At 32.1% G+C, this 22826-nt stretch overlaps 3 protein-coding genes and 1 pseudogene across 3 annotated transcripts; all 4 read left to right on the top strand.

Moving 5' to 3' along the window:
- Positions 1 to 7332: 7332 nt before the first annotated feature.
- On the top strand, positions 7333 to 12592 carry LOC124932429 (annotated as a pseudogene).
- A 1161-nt stretch (positions 12593 to 13753) lies between these two features.
- On the top strand, positions 13754 to 14488 carry LOC124932418 (secreted RxLR effector protein 161-like). Its single transcript, XM_047473046.1, has one exon. It carries the CDS (start codon positions 13754 to 13756, stop codon positions 14486 to 14488), a length of 735 nt encoding a protein of 244 aa, XP_047329002.1.
- A 2519-nt stretch (positions 14489 to 17007) lies between these two features.
- LOC124932409 ((+)-neomenthol dehydrogenase-like) lies at positions 17008 to 19364 on the top strand. Its single transcript, XM_047473036.1, has 5 exons — positions 17008 to 17014; positions 17382 to 17671; positions 17775 to 17840; positions 18714 to 18884; positions 18983 to 19364. Exons 1-5 carry the CDS (start codon positions 17008 to 17010, stop codon positions 19361 to 19363), a joined length of 915 nt encoding a protein of 304 aa, XP_047328992.1. The 3' UTR covers position 19364.
- A 557-nt stretch (positions 19365 to 19921) lies between these two features.
- LOC124932401 ((+)-neomenthol dehydrogenase-like) lies at positions 19922 to 21083 on the top strand. Its single transcript, XM_047473024.1, has 5 exons — positions 19922 to 20049; positions 20139 to 20391; positions 20574 to 20639; positions 20707 to 20889; positions 21006 to 21083. The coding sequence occupies exons 1-5, from the start codon at positions 20033 to 20035 to the stop codon at positions 21081 to 21083; spliced, it is 597 nt and encodes a 198-aa protein (XP_047328980.1). The 5' UTR covers positions 19922 to 20032.
- The last annotated feature ends 1743 nt before the right edge of the window (positions 21084 to 22826 follow it).

Raw genomic sequence — 22826 nt, 5'->3', positions numbered from 1 at the left:
TACTTTCACGGTACAGGTCCTCTTGAAAACTTCAAAGACAGTGGGGACCCGTCCTATTTCACTCACCTTTTGAAATAAATGATTTCTAAAATTATTAACATTCTTTATATTAAGTTATTTGAAATAATGTACATAAAAATTCTTCCTCCACCTGTGAGAACGACCTACTTCCAATATGATGCGGGAATTTCAGTTTATTCATGTTCGCAACATTGATACGACTGATTCTTTGCATTTGAAATAAAAATGAAGGTAGAACAAATGTTATCAGTTTTATTTCACTTATGAAACTGTACCTTAAATTTATCCGTGAAGAAATGATCCGACACACGAACTCCCAATCACCTGGATCGTAGTCTCGTAGGGGATTGAAAAGTACCGCCGCCTCGTCTCCTTGATGAACCCGGATATAATACATGTTCAAATCAGAGCGCCACATATCCCATATCTGCATGGCGTGTGCCAATCTGGTTGCTCGATGTTGATCAATAGAACCATTAATACTCTCGAACGGATCTTAAAAAATAAAATATTCAAATGATTCAAAAAAATATTGAATGATCAATATTTAATTAAGTAATTATCACCGTCATATCAAGCGAAAGTGAATCCAATTGGTCAGCACTTAATGCCTTCCACTTCAGTAGACGGTGTGAGATGGCCGAGGGGTCCCGCACTACCGACCCTAAATGTCTAGACCACATGCTTCTGCCATCGTCGCCGTTGTGCCTCCCATCTACCTCTCTGAAAGTCAGAGAAATCTTTGTCCCAGTGGCCTCATAGATAGAGCGATATTCTTGTTCTTCCCCATCTCTTCCGGGTGGAAGATTCTTCAAAAATATGAAATTCAATATTAGGTGTAAATCAATACAAATAATAAATAAGTGTAAACATTGTTACATGTCGATGATGGGTCGAGAATGAAATGGTGCTCATGATCCTCCTCATCCTCTACCTAATCCTCCATCTGATTCTCCACCTCAATAAACGTACTCTCAATAAACTTTTCAGCCTCAACCTCCTCATGTGTACCACCTTCTGGGTGAGCTATAGTTAACGGGTGCACGACATACACTATGTGTCTAGAAAGCTCTACTCAGATCCTTAGGTGATCTTCTTGTGCAAGTAGGTTTTGGAATGACCTGACTAGTTTCTTCGATGTTTTCCTCATACTCCCCCAAATAGTTTACTTGCGACCTTCATACATCCTTAATGCATATATCATTAATGAATTGGAGAATAATTGAAGTAGTAATAATAATATTAAAGTAAAAACATAAATCTAGCTAATTAATATTAACTATATATTCATAAATCGTGCATTTATTTTTTCACAATCTTTCAACCGGGTCGTGATGACATATCGGGGCGTAAAATACTTGTTTTGCTTGACTCGCCAATATATACGGGTCCTGACTTTGTGTTTTGAAAATTCGGTTTATATTTATACTTACAAAGCCATATTTATCCATTTTCACTCATAGTTCCAAAAATGTGTATCAAACCACTTACACTTTAATAAGATAACTCGTTTGTGAGAAAAGTATTATACTTGAATTATATCTATTAAAACTCTGTAGTATGACATAGTATCTGACCCGTTGTACCCTTCAACAACCACTCAACTATTTTGATTAGTTAAACCTTGTGATCGTTTTTTTAAAACATTTTTTTATCGACTAGTTTGAAAATTCTGGGACGCTCTTTAAAAAAATTATTTTGAACACTTGAGGGGAATTAATTTTAATGTTTGAAAAAATTTAAGTTTAAAAAAACGAGGCTTTATAGACAACTCCATATCTAACCGTTCCGTCGAATCTAGGAGAGATTGTGAGTTTTTTTAATGGGAAGTATGTCATAGGCCTACATTAATTTTTTTCAATTTTAATTAATCCTCACGACTAGAGAGTTGCCACCTAATTTCAAAAATTAGGAAATTAAGAGAAATGAGTTCAACATTTGGTTACGTGTTGTATGAGAAAAAATGAAAGAAATAGACAAAGACAACTTAAGAAAAAGGGCCTAGAATAAATAATCCACAAAAAAAAGTTTTCTTATAGAATCATGACTAAGCACATTATAAATTAACATTTAATTGACTTAAGTCTAGATTGATTTTTAAGATTATTATGAAAGTGAATTAACAATTATTTTAGAGGCTCTATTTTTTTTATTTTTTTTTGGTTTTATAAAAAAATTAGTTCAAAAGAACTCATAAAAGAAAAATCCTAAGTCTCTAAGTCTAAGTTAGGACTATGTTCAATTTTAGTTAAAGGGTTTAATTAATTTTTTTTTATATTTTCTTTCCCCCTCTTTTAAACCTAATTAGATTATTAATAACATACAAGTAAATCCTATATCTAATATTATACAAAAAAGTAAATTAAATCAAAACAATTTTTTTTAGTCTTTTTAAATGGCCAATTCAAGGGCCGATTTTAATTTTATAAAAAAGTTTTTTTTTTTGGTCAAGTAAATTTTATTTACATTAACTTTCTGTTTTTTCGTTAGGTCTTTTATATATATATATATATATTAATTAGGTTACATATATACAAAAACAAGAAAGTCCTATACACTTATCAAAATAGTAAACTTAAAAAAAAAAAAGATGCATGGAATTCATATGCAAAGATAAAAATTTAAATTTAAATTGAAATTATAAAGTATGTGCAAAGGGGCATACAATGGGGCTTCTCTTTTGCTTTTGGAATCAAAACCGATATTTCCCAAGCAAAACTTGTGACACAACCAAAGAATGGTTGGTGTTTGCTTAGAGTTTTGATTGTGGAAAAAAATTGGGCAGCCTAGAGGCACGTGAATGTGAAAAGAGGAATAAAAGAGAGAAGAAGGTCTCGTGAATGTTAAAAGAGGGAGAGAAGAGAGAAAAAGTCAAAAGTCCTTTGCTAGGGTGTTAAGAGGGGTATTTATAGGCAAAGCTATGAAACCCTAGTGCCCAAAGGCCCATTTAACACACTTGATCATTGGAAAAAAAACTATTTCAAACATTTACAAATGTTTAAAATAATTGAGCAATCTCCATTTGACATGTCACTAAATGTCAAGTTTTCATCAAACGTGATTTAAGCTTAATAATGATATAATACTTTGTAATTTTAATTTTTAATTAAAAAATTGACAAGCCTTCATGCTAACGGTGAATCTTTCTTTCTTGCAACTCCTTCCCCTTTTCTAATCTTCCCTTTCATTCTTTTACCGCACATGATAGGATCGACATTTCAAGATTTGTGGTTGTCACCATCAATGACCGCTTCCTTCACCTAATTCTTTTAGCATTTGATTTCATGGGTCGAATCTTGGGCATGGGTCGGTCCATAAGTTGGTCACCGGTCGGATCCGTCAATTGAATCCTTTTCTTGGCCTTACTTTGGGTTGACTTGCCTTTGATTTGGATCTTTTTGGCCCTATTCACAAATATGGTCCGGATCTTGCATATGGATCTTGGATTGACTCATTCCCTTTATCCTACCAAAGAAATAAAATTAAAACAAACAATTAAAGAAAGTAATTTTATTATTATTAATTATTCCTAGTTCTAAGGAACAATTATAATTATAATAAAATACTAACTAACTTAAAAAATAAAATTGCAAAACCTAATCTAACAACTAATATAACAACTAATTTAACAAACTTTTATAAAAATGTTAATACATATTTTGTAATATATATATATATTTTAAATACTCAAGGTAATTAATTAAATAAAACTCTAAATATTCTAAGTATATAATAACTTTCCTAAGTGTTGTAACATGGACAAATTACTACCTTAACTTATTAAGAATCCAAAATCAATTATTTTCAAAACTCAATTGTTCTACAAATAATCGTCTTTAAAATAAATCGTGCAAAAAACCCGTGAATAAATTCAAGAAACTTATATAGGCTCGGATTTATTAAAAGCATAAACTATAAAATTGGGGGGTAAAAAATGAGTGTCTACAGAATGCCCCTCTTGGACAAAATTTGTAGAAAACACTCGGTTTAGAAAAATTTATGCCCAAGTTTGAAAATAGGCACTACGTTTTAAAAACACCCAATTTATAGTTTATTTTTGGCTTCTTTAAATGAAAAGAGAACAAATCTGACGAGTCTCTCGGGAGACCCGTGTAATTTACTTTTCATTCTTCAAAAGTCGATTTACCATCCACTCGTTGACGATTCACCTCTATTTAGAATATGCATCGCTCTTGGTTTATCAATCGAGTAGATTGAGCCTGGTGGTTTCTACCATATTTCTACACACCTCGCCTAGTCTTTGGATTGTACGTGAGTACACATCTTGACTTAGTTTGCTGATTGTGTTTTTTAGCGAAATACTATTTAATCACAATTCTGCTTAGTGATTATATAGATTTAAGTATCGCTAGTCAGTTTAGCAAAATACTATTTAATCATAATTTTGCTTAGTGATTATATAGATTTAAGTGTCGCTGGTCAAATTGGCGAAATACTATTTAATCACAATTCTACTTAGTGATTATATAGATTTAAGTGTCGCTGGTCAGTTTAGCGAAATACTATTTAATCACAATTCCACTTAGTGATTATATAGATTTAAGTGTCGCTGGTTAATTTAGCAAAGTATTATTTAATCACAATTCTGCTTAGTGATTATATAGATTTAAGTGTCGCTGGTCAGTTTAGCGAAATGCTATTTAATCACAATTCTTCTTAGTGATTATATAGATTTAAGTGTCGCTGGTTAGTTTAGCGAAATACTATTTAATCACAATTCTGCTTAGTAATTATATAGATTTAAGTGTTGTTGGTCAGTTTAGCGAAATACTATTTAATCACAATTCTACTTCGTCATTGTATAGATTTAAGTGTCGCTGGTCAGTTTAGCGAAATACTATTTAATCACAATTCTTCTTAGTGATTATATAGATTTAAATGTTGATAGTCAGTTTAGCAAAATAGTATTTAATCACAATTCTGCTTAGTGATTATATATATTTAAGTGTCGCTGGTCAGTTTAGCGAAATATTATATAATCACAATTTTTTTGCTTAGTGATTATATAGATTTAAGTGTCACTGGTTAGTTTAGTGAAATACTATTTAATCACAATTTTGCTTAGTGATTATATAGATTTAAGTGTCGCTGGTCAGTTTAGCGAAATACTATTTAATCACAATTCTGCTTAGTGATTATATAGATTTAAGTGTCGCTGGTCAGTTTAACGAAATACTATTTAATCACAATTCTGCTTAGTGATTATATAGATTTATGTGTCACTGTTCAGTTTAGCGAAAACTATTTAATCACAATTCTACTTAGTGATTATATAGATTTAAGTGTCGCTGGTCAGTTTAGCGAAATACTTTTTAATCACAATTCTGCTTAGTGATTATATAGATTTAAGTGTCGTTGATCAGTTTAGCAAAATACTATTTAATCACAATTCTGCTTAGTGATTATATAGATTTAAGTATCGCTGTTAGACTTCCTTAATTTCCAAGGCACTAGCGTCTTCTTTAGCGATCTTTGAAATACTTTCAAGAATCAGTTCTGTACTTTCGTCCTTAGAGTGTGTCGAGAGGAAACAACATGTAACCGATGTTCTTCGAGATTCATGCTGTCACTTTTAGGGACTAGTCTTTCGTCGAGACGTTTCACATTGAGTTATTTGAGGGATTTGTTTGCTCGAATGCTTAATATTTCAATCATGCATCATATGGTTGAATCTCACTTCTCAAATTCGGAGGTCAGTGTGCTTACGATTCTAAGGCCTTGGACTCTTTCGATACTCAGGGTATATTTAATAGAATCGGTACATTCTTGTTCTTGCATTGGCAATTTAGACAAGAGTCTAGATGAACAAAAAATGGTGATTTCAATATCTCAACCTCAATTATAAGGAACTATTATAATTATAATAAAATACTAACTAACTTAAAAAATAAAATTGCACAACCTAATCTAACAACTAATCTAACATCTAATCTAACAAACTTTTATAAAAACGTGACATATTTTATAAAAATATATATATTTTTAATACTCAAGTAGTTAATTAAATAAAACCCTAAATATTCTAAGTATAATAACTTCCCCAAGTGTTGTAACATAGACAAATTACTACCTTAACTTATTAAGAATCCACAATTAATTATTTTCGAAACTCAATTATTCTACAAATAATCATCTTTAAAATAAATCGTGCAATAAACCCGTGAATGAACTCGAGAAAGTTGTATAGGCTCGGATTTATTAAAAGCATAAACTATTAAATTTGTGGGTAAAAAATGAGTGTCTACAAACCTTCGTCGTGTTTTTCTATACAAAATTTATATTCGTTACTTTAACACCAAACATACATACATGAGTACATAGTTGGACCTTCGCCTAAGATCTTAAGGTCTCTTGATATGTCGTTATCGTGTACTAATTAAGCGACATATATATATATATATATATATATATATATATATATATATATATATATATATTCCCGAAATTCAGTCATTAATTATAAAATCAAAATAAAGTTATAAGATATGGTTTTGAATCTACTCACTCTATGGTTAAAATATGTGGTTATACGTTTCTCCACGCGACTCACTGTTATTGCAATACTGCATATACTCCCTTTAAATAGATCGAATATTAAATAACATACTCTTTAATGTTAGTTAATAAGACGTACTATAACAAAAAAAAATATTGAATCTTACATGTAAAAGTGTTCTTTTTCGGGACAATTTTTCAACATGTATGAATGAGCTATCACTCGATCGCTATAATCCAAGTTGTATATTTTTCCGTTGGATAGGTCATACAACGATGAAAATATTAAAATACCCGATATTGCAGTTTGTGTATGTTCTTGGTCTTCCTCCTCTATATACATGGCCCATAAGCCAATACTCTCATTAGAATATAGTTTTCATTTATTGAGGCTTTGCTTGAGGAAAATAAAAGAAAAATATGTTTTTTAGATTCAAAATATGTTTGAATATATATATATATATATTTATTGATAATTTATCAGTTAAAATTACCGTTTTGCTGAATCAAAATAACCCTAATTATAAATTATCCCACTTTATTAAAATATTAAACACACAATCATGTATAAAATAATCCTCCATCTCCTCATCTTCTCTTATTTCGTCGCCTCAAGATTGCTACTGTTTGTTTATATTAGGCAGAGGAGGACAACCGCAAAATCACGTGGTGGCTAATAATACAAATTTAATATTAGGATAAATAAATTTCATAATATCACAATCTCTTACCAAATAAATTTATAGAATAAAAATTGAATTGTGTGTTATAAGTTTATATGAATAGATAGTAAGGATGACAATGGGTACCTTATCTGACAGGTAGTTAAGTACACATTTCTGAACCCGATTTTCATTTTACTCCCCGACCCGACCCCAAACCCGACGGGTATCTCTACTTCTATCCCTATTTTCGAATCGTCCCCAACGAGTACCCTATTACCCTATTAAAGATTATAAATATTGAAAAAAAAATAAACACAACTAATAAAAAAAATTAAAATTAGTAATATACAAATATTAAAAATACAAATAAAAACATTATTTACATATATACTTATTTTTGTAGACCATGAAGAAGATAAACTAGAGTTTTAAAAAAATGAGAATGAAAATTGAAACAAAAAATTAGAGATCGAACATGAAGAATATGAAAGAAGTAATATTTTGTTATTAAAATAAAAGTTGAAGTTAAAGATTAATATAAAGAAATATTATTTTTGGGAATATAAGAAATATAAAGTTATAGTGTAGTATTTATGATGATGTGAATAAGATCAAATTAAATAATATATTTATGATATAATTTTAATGATGAAGCATTTAAAAAGTTAAATATTAAACTTTAATAAAAAAAATTAATATTAATATAATCGGGTATCGGGTTTGAGTTTCACACATTTCTTATCCCTGACCCCGTACCCGACCAGGTATCTTCTCCCTCTCCCCATGCCCGACTCTAACCCCGAACCCGACTATCGAGTACCCACGTGTATCGAGCATACGGGTATCCATTGTTATCCTTAATAGATAGACATTGCGAATTTGCTTTAGTACGCACTCCAAAAACAAAACAATTATAAAAACGTCATATTACACCTAGTTTTTTTAATTTTTTCAATATGAATTTTTACTTGCTTCTCCAATTTCTAAGAAGAGACAAAGACTCACATGTTTCATCTATAATATTTTATTCATTTTTTCAAGCAGGTCATATATGTATTTAGATAAAAATAAGTTAACTAATTACTTATATATAAAGAGAAAAATAAAACAAAATATATAATCAAATGAAGAATTTTGGATTAATCTTAAAATTGGTTAGCTATCTCTTTCCTCTTTCTAAAAAAAATCTAAAAAAAATTAGGTCATTTTTTTTAGTTCTTTCAGAATGCTTTTAACATTGTATCGTATGTATTTATTGAAGGAATTGTGTCCTTTAATTTAATGTGCAATGACTAAACTTGGGTAGGACAAATTAACAGAAATAATTTAATCCGATTATTTTAGGAGTCGTAGTGGTTTGCTAAAAGCCAACTACGATTAATGGGGTTAAACCTATAACTAATATAATCGGGTCCTATGAGATCACACACTTAGAGTTGACCAACTAGATAAACGAGAAAGATGGTTAATTATTAATACATATTAGATATTATTAATAATAAGAAATATTATTTATTTGTGAAATAAAATAATATATAATTAATACATATTAGATATTATTAATAATAAGAAATATTATTTATTTGTGAAATAAAATAATATATAATTAATACATATTAGATATTATTAATAATAAGAAATATTATTTATTTGTGAAATAAAATAATATATAATTAACGGTTAATTATGGAGTTAAGATTATAAAATAAAATAATATATAATTAATGGTTAATTATGGAGTTAAGATTGTGAAATAAAATAATATATAATTAATGGTTAATTATGAAATTTTATTTAATACAAAAGGATTCACTTATTTGCAAGAAAAAGAAGTGAATAGAGAGAGAATTGTTCATCTTTTAAAACGACTTTTACTATATTACGGTGAGAACTCCAAGAGGAAGAAATCATCTTTTAATCTAGCAATTGGATTGCTTCCCCTTTGTCTTTTTCGTCTTAGCAGTCGAAAGTAAAAAATATAGTCGGGCTCGTGTGGACCAAGTAGAGGAGCAACACGTGGGGCTCTCGATTATTCATTACTACCAGATCTGATCCGGTTCACGCATCAAAGGTATAATTCTATAAACTATATATCATATTCTATCAATTATGCATGATCATATGATTAGATGTTTAGATTAGATCTATAAATTATTCCGCTGCGAACATCTAATTAACCCACAGTGGTATTAGAGCGCAAGGTTGCATATATTGAAATGATCAATAAATTAACTGTTAATTTTGATGCGGTTCTATATCGATGATATAATTTTACATAGATTAAGATGTAAAACTATATTTAAGAAAATAAAAGAAATATTTATTTTAATTGGATTATATAAATATTTGGATCAAATAAATATGATATATTTGTTTTCTAAAAGTTAGGAAATCTCACTTATTAAAGATTAATATTTTTTTAGTATGACCCAGAAATACGATCTGAGTATCGTTATGTTTTCTTATAACACGATCTACGTATCGTTATGTATTTTGTAATTTATTTTGATAATTATATTATTATAAATAATTATGTAATACAAATAAGAACCATGAAGTTCAAGGATGGAGATCCATGAAGGGTGTAAGCATGGAGACCAAAGAAGTTTAGTTCTTTATATATATTTTTTTTTTGCATCTTAGGGGCCATACTAGAATCACAATTTTCATTGCATTGTTTTTATTTATAATAATTTTCACTAATAAATAAAAGACAATCAAAACTTAAGTTCCTAAAGAAAATTGGGGCAATGCCTTTCCGTGTCATGACCCATGAAGTTTATGGTTTTGGTTGGATAGGTTTCGCAAAAGGGAGGGTGTCTTTCCTCAATCTTAGGCTCCTGAGGATGAATCTATATGGGGATTCATAAACCTTGATACGGTTGTACCCAATAAGAGACCAAAAGGCAAATTTTTGGATCTTGAGGCATGGGGATGAATCCTACATTGGATATGGATCATCAACCAAGAATTATAAGAAGTTATAATTATAATTGTTACTTACCTTGAACACACAAGACCTAAGGCAGTGCAAAAGTACGTTGGGGATTGTCTGTAATGGGATCTTGGAATCATTTTATTCATAAGAGACTATAAAAACTTGAATAAAATGTGCATTCACTTATTTTAAATTGTTCAACTATAAGTATTTTACAAATTTCAAAACATAAACTGATTTGTATGTCATTTATATTATGTAGAATATGTCGAACGATAATTTGAAATTCTCTCTGCACTCAATTGTTGAGAAAAACAAGCTCAATGAAACGAACTTCCTTGATTGGGAAAGGAATCTGAGAATTATTCTCAGGTTTGAGGGACGTGAGGACGTCCTAACTACCCCTATCCCTACTGTGACCGGAACCTCATCAGATGAGGAGAAGGCAACATCAACTCGGGTGAAAACTGAAGCATTACCTGTTACTTGCCTCATGCTAGCTGCAATGGAGCCTGAATTGCAAAAGAGGTTTTTGCATTCTGATGCTTATACTATCATTACTGAACTGAAAACGCTGTTTCAGGATCAGGCAAGGATAGAGCGATATGAGACTCACAAGGCTATACTTGATAGCGAGCTTGTGAAGGGAAAACCAGTGAGTCCTCATGTGATTAGCCTGACTGGGCTTTTCAAGAGGATGGAAAATCTGGGAACCCTATATGACCAAGAGTTGGCCACTGATATTGTTCTTAGATCCTTACATGATGGTTTTGCACCATTTAGAATGCAATACCATATGAATGGTCTAAAGCATGATCTAAATGAGCTCCATAACATGCTTAAAAATGTTGAAGGCAATATTATTGATGACAAGAAGAAGGAAGTTCTAAATGTCAACAATGGGAAGGGGTTTAAGAAGGTGGCTAAGAAAAAGAACAATAACCAAGGGAAAGGCAAGCAAGTTGCCAAACCCAAGGGTGGTGAGAAGCCAAAGATGGCTGCTGATCATGATTGTTTTTACTGCAAGGCCAAGGGACACTGGAAAAGAAATTGTCCCAAGTACCTAGAAGACAAGAAGAACGGGACTGTGAGTTCCACTTCAGGTATTTATGTTATTGAGATAATGACAACCGATGTTCTCACATTAAATAATGGTCCTACTTGGGTATTAGATACTGCATGTGGTGCTCACATTATTTCATATGTGCAAGGACTTAGAAATAAAAGACAAGTGAAGAAAAGAGAGATAAACCTGCGCGTTAGAAATGGAGCAAGTGTTGCTGCAATTACCGTAGGAGATTTAAGTCTATCTTTACCTTCTGGTTTAATATTAGAACTGAATAATTGTTATTATGTTCCTTACATTACTAAGAACCTTGTTTCGGTTTCTGTATTATATTCTGAAGGTTTTGAATTTAGCATTAAAAATGGAAATATTTCTGTTTTTAAGAATGATATTTTCTATGCGACTGCTCCAATGAGTAATGGACTCTTTGTATTGGATCTCAAATCAGAATTGTATAACATAAATAACAAAAGACAAAAATTAAATAGTTTGAGTGAGGCCTACCTATGGCATTGTCGATTGGGTCACATTAGTGCGAATCGCATGAAGAAGATCCACAAAGATGGGCTTCTAAAAGACATGGATTTTGAATCCATTGATACATGTGAATCATGTCTGATGGGCAAGATGACAAGGTCACCTTTCAAAAGAACGTTTGAAAGGGCTACTTAACTACTGGGCGTAATACATACTGATGTATGTGGTCCAATGAGCACTGAAGCTAGAGGTGGCTATAGATACTTCATCACATTTACTGATGACATGAGTAGATATGGGTATATTTACCTTATTTCACATAAATCAGAGTCCTTTGAAAAGTTCAAGGAATTTCAAAACGAAGTAGAGACTCAAAGTGGCAAGAAAATAAAAGCACTTCGATCTGATCGTGGTGGTCAGTACTTGAGCCACGAATTTGATCATCATTTGAAAAACTGTGGGATAGTCACACAGTTGTCTACCCCAGGAACACCTCAGCTAAATGGTGTGTCTGAAAGGAGAAATGGGACTTTGTTAGACATGGTCCGATCAATGATGAGTTTTGTTAATCTTCCGGTATCCTTCTAGGGATATGCCCTCACTACCGTTGTACTTACACTAAATAGGACTCCGTCAAGAACTTTAAACAAAACTCCGTATGAGATATGGACTAGAAAGGTTCCAAAGTTGTCTTTTCTGAAAATATGGGGATGTGAAGCTTATGTAAAACGTTTACAAACAGAGAAGCTTGTCCCAAAATCAGATAAATGCTTTTTTATAGGGTATCCAAAAGGAAGTTTTGGATATTACTTCTACAATCCAACTCAGCAAAAGGTGTTTGTTGCAAGGGATAGTGTCTTTTTGGAAAGAGAGTTCCTTTCCAACAAGTCAAGTGGGAGAAATATTCATCTTGAAACAGTTCAAGATGATGAAGAGCAACAAACTCAACAAAAAAATGACATGGATGATGTCGATGCAGAGATGATTACTTTTGAAGGCTCAGGGCCTCAGAACATCCAAGAACCAGAACAAGAGGATCTACAAACAGTTGTAGATCATGTTCCGGATTTAGCTGTTGAACAAGTTGAACCCACTTGTAGATCGGAAAGGCCAAGGGTACAACCAAGACGTTATGATGATTTCATCTTAAATGTAAACCTTGATGTTCTTATGCTAGAACATAGTGAGCTTTTGACCTATAAGCAAGCAGTGATGGGTCCAGACTCCAATAAATGGATTGACGCCATGAGGTCTGAAATGGATTCGATGTTTGAAAATCAAGTATGGGACTTGATAGATTTTCCAGATGGGGTAAAACCCATAGGAAGCAAATGGATTTTCAAACTCAAAAATGACAAGGATGGAAATGCATCTATTTACAAGGCAAGACTAGTTGCCAAAGGTTTTAGACAGATTCATGGTATAGACTATGACGAGACATTTTCACCAGTTGTCATTATTAGATCCATTAGGATAATCCTAGTTATTGCTGCATATTATGACTATGAGATATGGCAAATGGATGTCAAAACCGCTTTTCTAAATGGTTTTTTGGAAGAGGATGTGTACATGACACAACCTGAAGGTTTTGAAGATCTAAATCATGTTGGGAAGGTATGCAAGCTTAAGAAGTCCATTTATGGACTTAAGAAAGCATCCAGGAGTTGGAACTTTCGATTTGATGAAAAGATCAAAGAGTTTGAATTCATTAGATGCGAAGAGGATCCTTGTGTTTACAAGAAGTTTAGTGGGAGTAAGGCAGCCTTCTTAGTCTTGTATGTGGATGACATACTACTTATTGGGAATGACATTCCGATGCTAGAGTCCGTAAAAGAATGGCTGAAGAAATGTTTCTCAATGAAAGACTTAGGAAAGGCCGAGTACATACTTGGAATTAAGATCTATAGAGATAGATCTAAGAGGCTTCTTGGATTAAGTCAAGGAACTTATATTGATAAGATTCTTAATAGATTCAAGATGCAAGATTCCAAGAAGGGATTTTTACCCATTCAACAAGGTGTATATCTCAGCAAGACGCGGTGTCCTAAAACACCTAATGAGCTTGAGAAGATGAACAAGATCCCATATGCTTCTACTATAGGATCTATCATGTATGCCATGGTATGTACACGTCCAGATGTTGCATATGCTTTGAGCATGTGTAGCAGATACCAATCAAGTCCTGGAGAAGCACACTGGAGTGCAGCTAAGAATATCCTGAAGTACTTAAGAAGAACAAAGGATGATTTCTTAGTATATGGGGGAGATGAAAAATTGATCGTACAAGGCTATACTAATGCAAGCTTTCAGGCTGACCGAGATGGCTTTGAGTCTCAATCGGGTTATGTCTTTATCCTTAACGGAGGAGCTGTGAGCTGGAAGAGCTCTAAGCAAGGTACTATAGCAGATTCTACAACAGAGGCTGAGTACATTGCTGCTAGTGAAGCAGTAAAGGAGGCCGTTTGGATGAGGAAGTTCCTAGATGAACTCAGTGTTGTTCCTAGAATTTCAATGCCTATCGACATCTATTGTGACAACAATGGTGCCATAGCTCAGGCAAAGGAACCGAGTTCGAGCTCCAAATCCAGACACGTTATGAGAAAGTATCACCTTATTCGACACATCATCACTATGGGTGATATTAGGATGTGTAAGGTACATACTGATGACAACATTACAAATCAATTAACCAAACCTATGCCTAGGCCCAAGCATGAGAGTCACACTAGGGCTAAGGGTCTCAAGCACATTGGAGAATGGCTTTCAGTTTACTTTCGTATTACATTATGTATTTATGAGTGTTAGACACCAGTTTTATATTTGACTTGATGATTTTATGATATATGATATTTCATCCTTATTTATATTGTTTTTATCGATATTGAATAATATGTCCAAATAATTCATTATTAACAAATGGGATCACCTTAAGTGTTCTGGTGAATGAAACCCCATTAAGTGAAATGAAGTTTTGAATTATTAAAAGTCTATAGTTTGAAATCATCAAATGAACATAGATGATTTTATAAGTTACTATATTGTAAGCTGACTGATAGCGTCAGGTTTCATGGGCTATAAGGACATGGAGATGTCTAGTCAATTACATATATGTGTATGGATAATACATGTAAGACTGACCCACCTTAAGACTCTCCAAAAGAGATTGTAGAGTTTTAAGTTAAACCATGTTTAGTAGATTCCTCAGACATGAGTATGTTGTGGCCTCACTTGATGATTGGTATTTCTTTGACACTGTTAAACGCTTTCCGTAAAAGGGAGTTATAAAGGCAGTAGTTGGGATTGCTAAAAATTGAGTGGGAGCCATAGTCATACAAGAATGGAGAAGTCCTCCTACTTCATGTATACTGTGATATATTGAACAGGAATAGTGTCTCGGCCACTTGAAGAGCGAGAACTGAAAATGCATGGCCATGCTCGGATGGATTAATATGAATCATCTGTTTAATTGACAGTTCAAACTCAGAGTTCAAGAAACATATTTGATAGAAAGGTATGAATGTTACCATATCATCAAATAAGACATTAAGAGACAAAGGTATCTTATATTGCACACTTGTTTAAGGACAAGTGGGAGATTGAAGGAATTGTGTCCTTTAATTTAATGTGCAATGACTAAACTTGGGTAGGACAAATTAACAGAAATAATTTAATCCGATTATTTTAGGAGTCGTAGTGCTTTGTTAGAAGCCAACTACGATTAATGAGGTTAAACTTATAACTATTATAATCGGGTCCTATGAGGTCACACACTTAGAGTTGACCGACTAGATAAACGAGAAAGATGGTTAATTATTAATACATATTAGATATTATTAATAATAAGAAATATTATTTATTTGTGAAATAAAATAATATATAATTAATACATATTAGATATTATTAATAATAAAAAATATTATTTATTTGTGAAATAAAATAATATATAATTAATACATATTACATATTATTAATAATAAGAAATATTATTTATTTGTGAAATAAAATAATATATAATTAACGGTTAATTATGGAGTTAAGATTATGAAATAAAATAATATATAATTAATGGTTAATTATGGAGTTAAGATTGTGAAATAAAATAATATATAATTAATGGTTAATTATGAAATTTTATTTAATACAAAAGGAATCACTTATTTGCAAGAAAGAAGAAGTGAATAGAGAGAGAATTGTTTCTCTTTTAAAACGGCTTTTGCTATATTACGGTGAGAACTCCAAGAGGAAGAAATCATCTTTTAATTTAGCAATTGGATTGCTTCTCCCTTTTCTTTTTCGTCCTAGCAGTCGAAAGTAAAGAGATCTAGTCGGGCTCGTGTGGACCAAGTAGAGGAGCAATACGTGGGGCTCTCGATTATTCATTACTACCAGATCTGATCCGGTTCACGCATCAAAGGTATATTTCTATAAACTATATATCATGATTTATCAATTATGCATGATCATATGATTAGATGTTTAGATTAGATCTATAAATTATTCCGCTGCGAACATCTAATTAATCAACATTTATGTCTTGTTTTTCTTTTCAGCACTTAATTTGGGTTGGTGATACCTTTATTCATTTTCATATCCAATTTAACCGCATAAAAATTTTCATTATCTATTTTTATAATTCAAATAATATTTCCAACTATTAATGGGTTATGTTAACGGGTTATTTGTCAAATGAAGAATTTTGGATTGGTCTTAAAATTGGTTAGCTATCTCTGTTCTCTTTCTAGAAAGAAAAAATCAAAAAAAATAAATCACTTTGTTTGGTTCTTTTGGGTTGCTTTTAACATTGTACATAAGATATTTTTTTTCTTTTCATCACTTAAATTTGGGTTGGTGTTACACTTTATTCGATTTGATATCTAGTTTAACTGTATCAAAATTTTCTTTTTAGTTTTTTATAATTCAAATGATATTTCCAACTATTGATCATAGGTTATAATTTGTTGATCAGCAAAATATATAATCTAATGAAGAATTTTGAATTGGTTTAAAATTAGTTAACTATCTCTAAAAAAAAATATATAATCAAATGAAGAATTTTGGATTGGTCTTAAAATTAGTTACCTTTCTCTTTTCTCTTTCTAGAAAAATACAATTAGGTCATTTTGGTTTTTTTCTTTCATTTTGCTTTTAACATAGTACATATAATACTTTATTTTTTTTTTTCATCACTTACATTTGGATTGATGTTACACTTTGTTCCTTACTTAAATTTGAGTTGGTGTTACACTTTGTTCGGTTTGATATCCAGTTTAATCTCATCAAAATTTTCTTCTCGGATCATTATAATTAAAATAATATATTCAATTATGGACTGTTATCAGCAAAATAAAACAAAATATATAATTAAACGAAAATTTTGGATTGGTCTTAAAATTGGTTAAGTATCTCTTCCCTCTTCCTAAAAAAAATCTAAAAACAAATTACTAAGACAAAATAGACAGTACTGTCTATTAACTTTAACTATGTAAATACATACAAATTTAATGTATGTTCCAATGGAACACTTGGTGAGTGACGGAGATTCAAATGTATCTGCAGTAGCTCCATTTCTATATATTAGTGATTGAGAGTAACTCATGTGAGAGAGAGAAAGAAAGAGAGAAAAGAGAGGGAGGTTAATGGAGTCCAAAACGACGAGGTACTAAGTTTGATTTTTTTTGTTTTTGTTTAATTTATTAAGTTGTTTCATATAAAACCATACACATATATAAAATCAGATGCGCAATTGTTACCGGAGCAAATAGAGGATTAGGGTTAGAGGTATGCAGGCAACTGGCTATCACCGGTGTTACTGTGGTTCTGACTGCTAGAGACGAACAAAAAGGACTTGAAGCTCTCAAAAAGCTTAAAGAGTCTGCAGGTAATGAGAACATTAATGTCATCTTCCATCGGCTTGATGTGGCCGACCCATCAACCATTCCTCCTCTTGTTGATTTTGTTTTGGCTAAGTTTGGCAAGCTTGATATCTTGGTAATTCTCTCATTATATATATATATATATCATTGTTTCTGGAATTATTAAATTTTTTGTTGGCTATAAAACACTTGATCGATATATGTTATAATCCTCACAGGTCAATAATGCTGGTGTTGTAACATCTAAGGTTGATTGGGAGTCCTTGAAAGATTACATTTTGAAGGTAATTAAGTCAACATATCTATGTGGTCCCATGGTATTCATTTGGAAACAAGTTCTGGGTTTGGTCTGTATATTACATTTAGATGATAAATTATCTATAAATTTATTTGAATCTATTTTTTTTTCATATCTTCTTTCATTGCAAATTTTATGAAATTAGGTTTTACTTATGCACACCCAAAAATGTTGCTAGCCTTAATTAGGGATGGATATTTAAAAATGTCTCGAAGGTAAATGTATTAATCGAAATTTTTTACCGTTTAAACCAATCGAAATGAATTGGGGAAAATGTATTTTTTTTTTTTTAGCATTTCAACCTCACTGTAAGAGAGCACATGAACCAAATGGTTACGTAGGATCCCAACTGATTAAAAAGTGGGAGGATTTATTGTTTTGTTCCCTGTGCCCCCTTTAAAAATTAAATCACTTCAATCTATAATATAATAAAAAATTCATTTAAATAAGGCATCCTTATTAATGAGTACCAGTAATACACAGGAGAGAAAACAGCCAATCATCCTTAAAAATTACTAATTGTACAATTATTAATAATAACTTATTTATAGATCATGGACATGGACCTGCCTATAACTATAAGTAATCATTGTGGAAAACCATCTTTGCAATAATTTTAACTTGTTATTATTGATTTACTCTTTGTGTTTCTTTACGTGACAAAACATCTTGCAGCAATAACGTTAATTAAACATTTGATAATAATAGGCATGGCCCACTCAATTTAAATAACAGTTTAGAAGCTTCCCCGTATTTGAATTTACCTTCACTTATAGTACATCTTGTGTCCGTACGTAATTATTCATTTTATTTTCATAAATACATAAGTTTCATATAAATTGTATGTATTATTTGACAGCCTGAATGGTCAAAACTCAAGTTGAGTGAAGAGAATTATGAGAATGCAGAGGAATGTCTCCAAGTGAATTATTATGGCATGAAAAGAATGGTAGAAGCATTTGTTCCCCTTCTCCAACGCTCCAATTCGCCAAGGATTGTGAATGTTTCTTCCTTAGCGGGAAAATTACAAGTAAAATTCAGATTTATAGAAGCTGAAAACGATGTTAAATATGTTTACATGTTCACTTAATATATATTCTAAATGTTTTCATCTTCCTTCTATTTCAGAACTTACCTAATGAATGGGCTAAAGGAGTGTTAAATGATGCTACCAACCTTAGTGAAGAAAGAATAGAGGAGGTGTTGAACAAGTTTCTTAAGGATTTCAAAGAGGGGACGTGGGAGGCCAATGGTTGGCCCACGACACTCACTTCTTATATACTAACGAAAGCAACTTTGAATGCTTACACTAGAGTTGTAGCCAAGAAGTTTCCCACCATTCTTGTGAACTGTGTTTGCCCGGGTTGTGTTAAGACGAACATCAATGATAACACTGGCACATTAACTGTGGAAGAAGGAGCAGAAAGCTTTGTTAGATTGGCTTTATTGCCAGATGATGGATCTACTGGAACATTCTATTGCAGGGCTGAAGTCTCATCTTTTGAATAAATATTAGCAAACGTTAATGCCCTAAACCCTAAATCAGTGTGTTTTTAGGGAAAGTTAATGTTGCTATTTTAGTGGGGGTGCTACTATGTTTTCTTATATGGTGTTGTTTCCTTCTTCACTTTTATTATTTTATTTTGTTACTTTACCATCATAATTAAGAAAACAAAATAAATTCATAATTTATAACAGTTTTTGATTTCTCGATTAACATATTATAGTTATTAAGCTTACCACTAAGAAAAGTACAAATATTTATGGAAAATATCAAAGTCACTGCTCAACTTTCATCATCTCTGTTAGATTTTAACACCATGACATATAGATCCGCCACTAAGTCATACTGAAAGTTCTCTCGCCATTTTCTATGACAAAATTTCATTTATCGCAGTTAAAATTGAATAGGGTGGTATCAAAGTCCTTGTATATATTACCGACATTGACACCACATAATTGAATAGGGTGGTATCAATCCTTTTCAAACAACATACACCACATGCAATAATTTTTTATTTTATTACAGACATTGAAACCACATAACATTAGCCTCACATGTTTCATCCCACCATTTTCATGGCTCCATCTACCAACTAGTGGTCGTAATTGACTATTAAAAGTCTATCTATAGCTCCATCTCTACAAACAAAAGAAGAAAGAGCTAGAGAGAAAAGAATGGACTCCAAAGTTAGGTGATGTTGTGCTGGTTCATTTCTCATTAATCTATTAATCATGCAGAAATCATTATCAAATCATTTGATTGATGAAATGTTTTTATTAGGTGCGCAATTGTGACTGGGGCAAACAAAGGGATAGGATTTGAGATATGCAAGCAATTGGTTGCTTCTGGCATCACTGTGGTGCTTACGGCTAGAGACGAGAAAAGAGGACTTGAAGCTCTCGAGAAACTTAAAGAGTCTCCCAGTGACAAGGTCATTGATGTCCTCTTCCATCGGCTTGATGTGGCCGACCCATCTACCATTCCTCCTCTTGTTGATTTTGTCAAGGCCAAATTTGGGAAGCTTGATATCTTGGTTAGTATAACTCATTTACTTTACCAAATTTTAGTGTTTTTTATTTGATGGTATAGTATGAGGCCTATTGTTAAACATATGCTAGAATTTAGAACAAAATATGAGATTTTGCATGTTTCCTTTCTTTGTGATTTTGTATGCATATTATAACTATGTGATGGATGTTATGATCATCCTCACAGATCAATAATGCTGCTATTGCTGGAGGTAGTGTTGATTGGGATTATCTGAAACATTTGGTTATTAAGGTAAGTGTTAAATTTAGCCCTATTTGAATTTTACATATAAATGAAAATCTATTAACTTATTTGACAGCCCGGATGGATGACACAAGCCAAACCTACTGATGAAACGTCCGAGACATATGAAATGGCGGAAGAATGTCTACAAGTGAATTATTATGGCACAAAAAGAATGGTTGAAGCATTTGTTCCCCTACTTCAACTCTTTGATTCCCCAAGGATTGTGAACGTTTCATCCACTTCAGGAATGTTACATGTAAATTTTGCATTCCTTCATCACAACCATCTTTTTTTACAACTACTATAGTTTTTCAATTAGGGCTAATGATAAATAGAAATTAGAGTTCTTTCTTTAATTTGTTTAATTTGCAGAATATCCCTAATAAATGGGCCAAACAAGTGTTAAACGATGCAGACAACCTCACGGAAGAAAGAATAGACATTACCTAATTGATTGTTTACCTAGACATTACGTAAATCTCTTGATTTAGATCCTATCAAGAAAAATCAAGAGTTCTTTGAAAATCTCTCGGGTTTTCTTGCAATAGAAAAATCGAGAGATTTTCTAAGATCTCTCGGGTTTTCCCTAAAAAAACCGAGATATTTTCAAAGAACTCTCGGTTATTTGCTAGCAAGAAAAACCAAAAGATTTTAAATAACTCTCGGATTTTTTTTCTAGGGTAAAACCAAGAGATTTTCAAAGAACTCTCGGTTTTTCTCTTGCAAGGAAAACCGAGAGATTTTAACTAACTCTCGGTATTGTCCCTGTAATTTTCATAAAAAGGCCAATTGTTTTGTTTGCACAACCAAACCTGTTTAGCCAACATTTAAAAACTAAAATTATGAATTCCAAAATTCTAAACCAAACTCAATCATCCAAACAACCTGTTATCATTAGTAAAACCAAAATGTTTACAATTTTTCAAAAACCAACTAAACAACTTGTTGTGAGTCAAAATAAAACATTAACAATTGTTCAAAAAACAATTATAATGTACTAACTAACTGGGGGAGGGGATTGATAATGCCTCATTAAAAATACAAATTTTTCTTCATATCTCTCCATTCTTTGGGTCATTTCACTTTCTTTTTACGTTCTTTCCATATTGATCCTTTGAAGCTCTTGTGTTCTTTCCATATCCCTCCTTTGAAGCTCCTCCATTGTCGACTCCAGTTGTATCACAAATGCCTTTAGATGTTCATTCTCTTCTAACAACCGATCGACGGATCGTTGAGAATTGTTGTCACTCTAACAATCCTCTCGAAAGTGTGTGGGTCGGACGCCGGATCCCATACCGATCATTGTCTCATACATTTGGCATCCGAACACTCTCTTTGTCAATTCGAAGTCAGAGATATCTGGTTCGTTGTTTCTTACTTCTTCCATCCCCGCCTGCACATTTGAAATTAATTTTTATTAATATAAAGCAATATATAATTTTATTAAAGTCAATTAACTTACAATCTTCTCTTGCGCTCGTTCGTTCGGGATCGGGTTGGGGTTTTCTTTTGTTTCTTTCACGGTACGGGTCCTCTTGAAAACTTCAAAGACAATGGGGACCCGTCCTATTTCACTCTCCTGTTAAAATAAATAATTTCTAAAATTATTAACATTCTGTATATTAAGTTATTTGAAATAATGTACATACAAATTCTTCCTCCACCTGTGAGAACGACCTACTTCCAATATGATGCGGGAATTTTAGTTTATTCATGTTCCCAACATTGATACGACTGATTCTCTGCATTTAAAATAAAAATGAAGGTAGAAGAAGTGTTATCAGTTTTATTTCACTTATGAAACCGTAATTTAAATTTATCCGTGAAGAAATGGTTCCGACACACGAACTCCCAATGACCTGGATCGTAGTCTCGTGGGGGATTGAAAAGTACCGCCGCCTCGTCTCCTTGATGAACCCAGATATAATACATGTTCAAATCAGAGTGCCACCAATCCCATATCTGCCTGGCGTGTGCCAATCCGGTCGCTCGATGTTGATCAATAAAACCATTAGTACTCTCGAACGGATCTTGAAAAATAAAACATTCAAATGTTATAAAAAAATATTGAATGAATAATGTATAATTAAGTAATTATCACCGTCATATCAAGCGAAAGTGAATCCAATTGGTCAGCACTTAATCCTTACCACTTCAGTAGACGGTGTGAGATGGCTGAGAGTCCCGCACTAC

The sequence above is a fragment of the Impatiens glandulifera genome, chromosome 1 (assembly GCF_907164915.1).
Source record: "Impatiens glandulifera chromosome 1, dImpGla2.1, whole genome shotgun sequence".
Lineage (NCBI taxonomy): Eukaryota > Viridiplantae > Streptophyta > Magnoliopsida > Ericales > Balsaminaceae > Impatiens > Impatiens glandulifera.
The sequence above is the reverse complement of the archived record's forward strand: the minus strand, read 5'-3'. Positions and strand labels throughout refer to the sequence as shown.

What these genes read in the sequence shown, in the direction of transcription:
- LOC124932418 (XM_047473046.1), top strand. Translation starts at nt 13,754, where the DNA reads ATGAACAAGATCCCATATGCTTCTACTATAGGATCTATCATGTATGCC.
- LOC124932409 (XM_047473036.1), top strand. An exon ending in TGAAAGATTACATTTTGAAG is followed by an intron (nt 17,841 to 18,713) that starts GTAATTAAGTCA and finishes ATTATTTGACAG; the next exon opens with CCTGAATGGTCAAAACTCAA. An exon ending in CCTTAGCGGGAAAATTACAA is followed by an intron (nt 18,885 to 18,982) that starts GTAAAATTCAGA and finishes CTTCTATTTCAG; the next exon opens with AACTTACCTAATGAATGGGC.
- LOC124932401 (XM_047473024.1), top strand. An exon ending in TGAAACATTTGGTTATTAAG is followed by an intron (nt 20,640 to 20,706) that starts GTAAGTGTTAAA and finishes CTTATTTGACAG; the next exon opens with CCCGGATGGATGACACAAGC. An exon ending in CCACTTCAGGAATGTTACAT is followed by an intron (nt 20,890 to 21,005) that starts GTAAATTTTGCA and finishes TTTAATTTGCAG; the next exon opens with AATATCCCTAATAAATGGGC.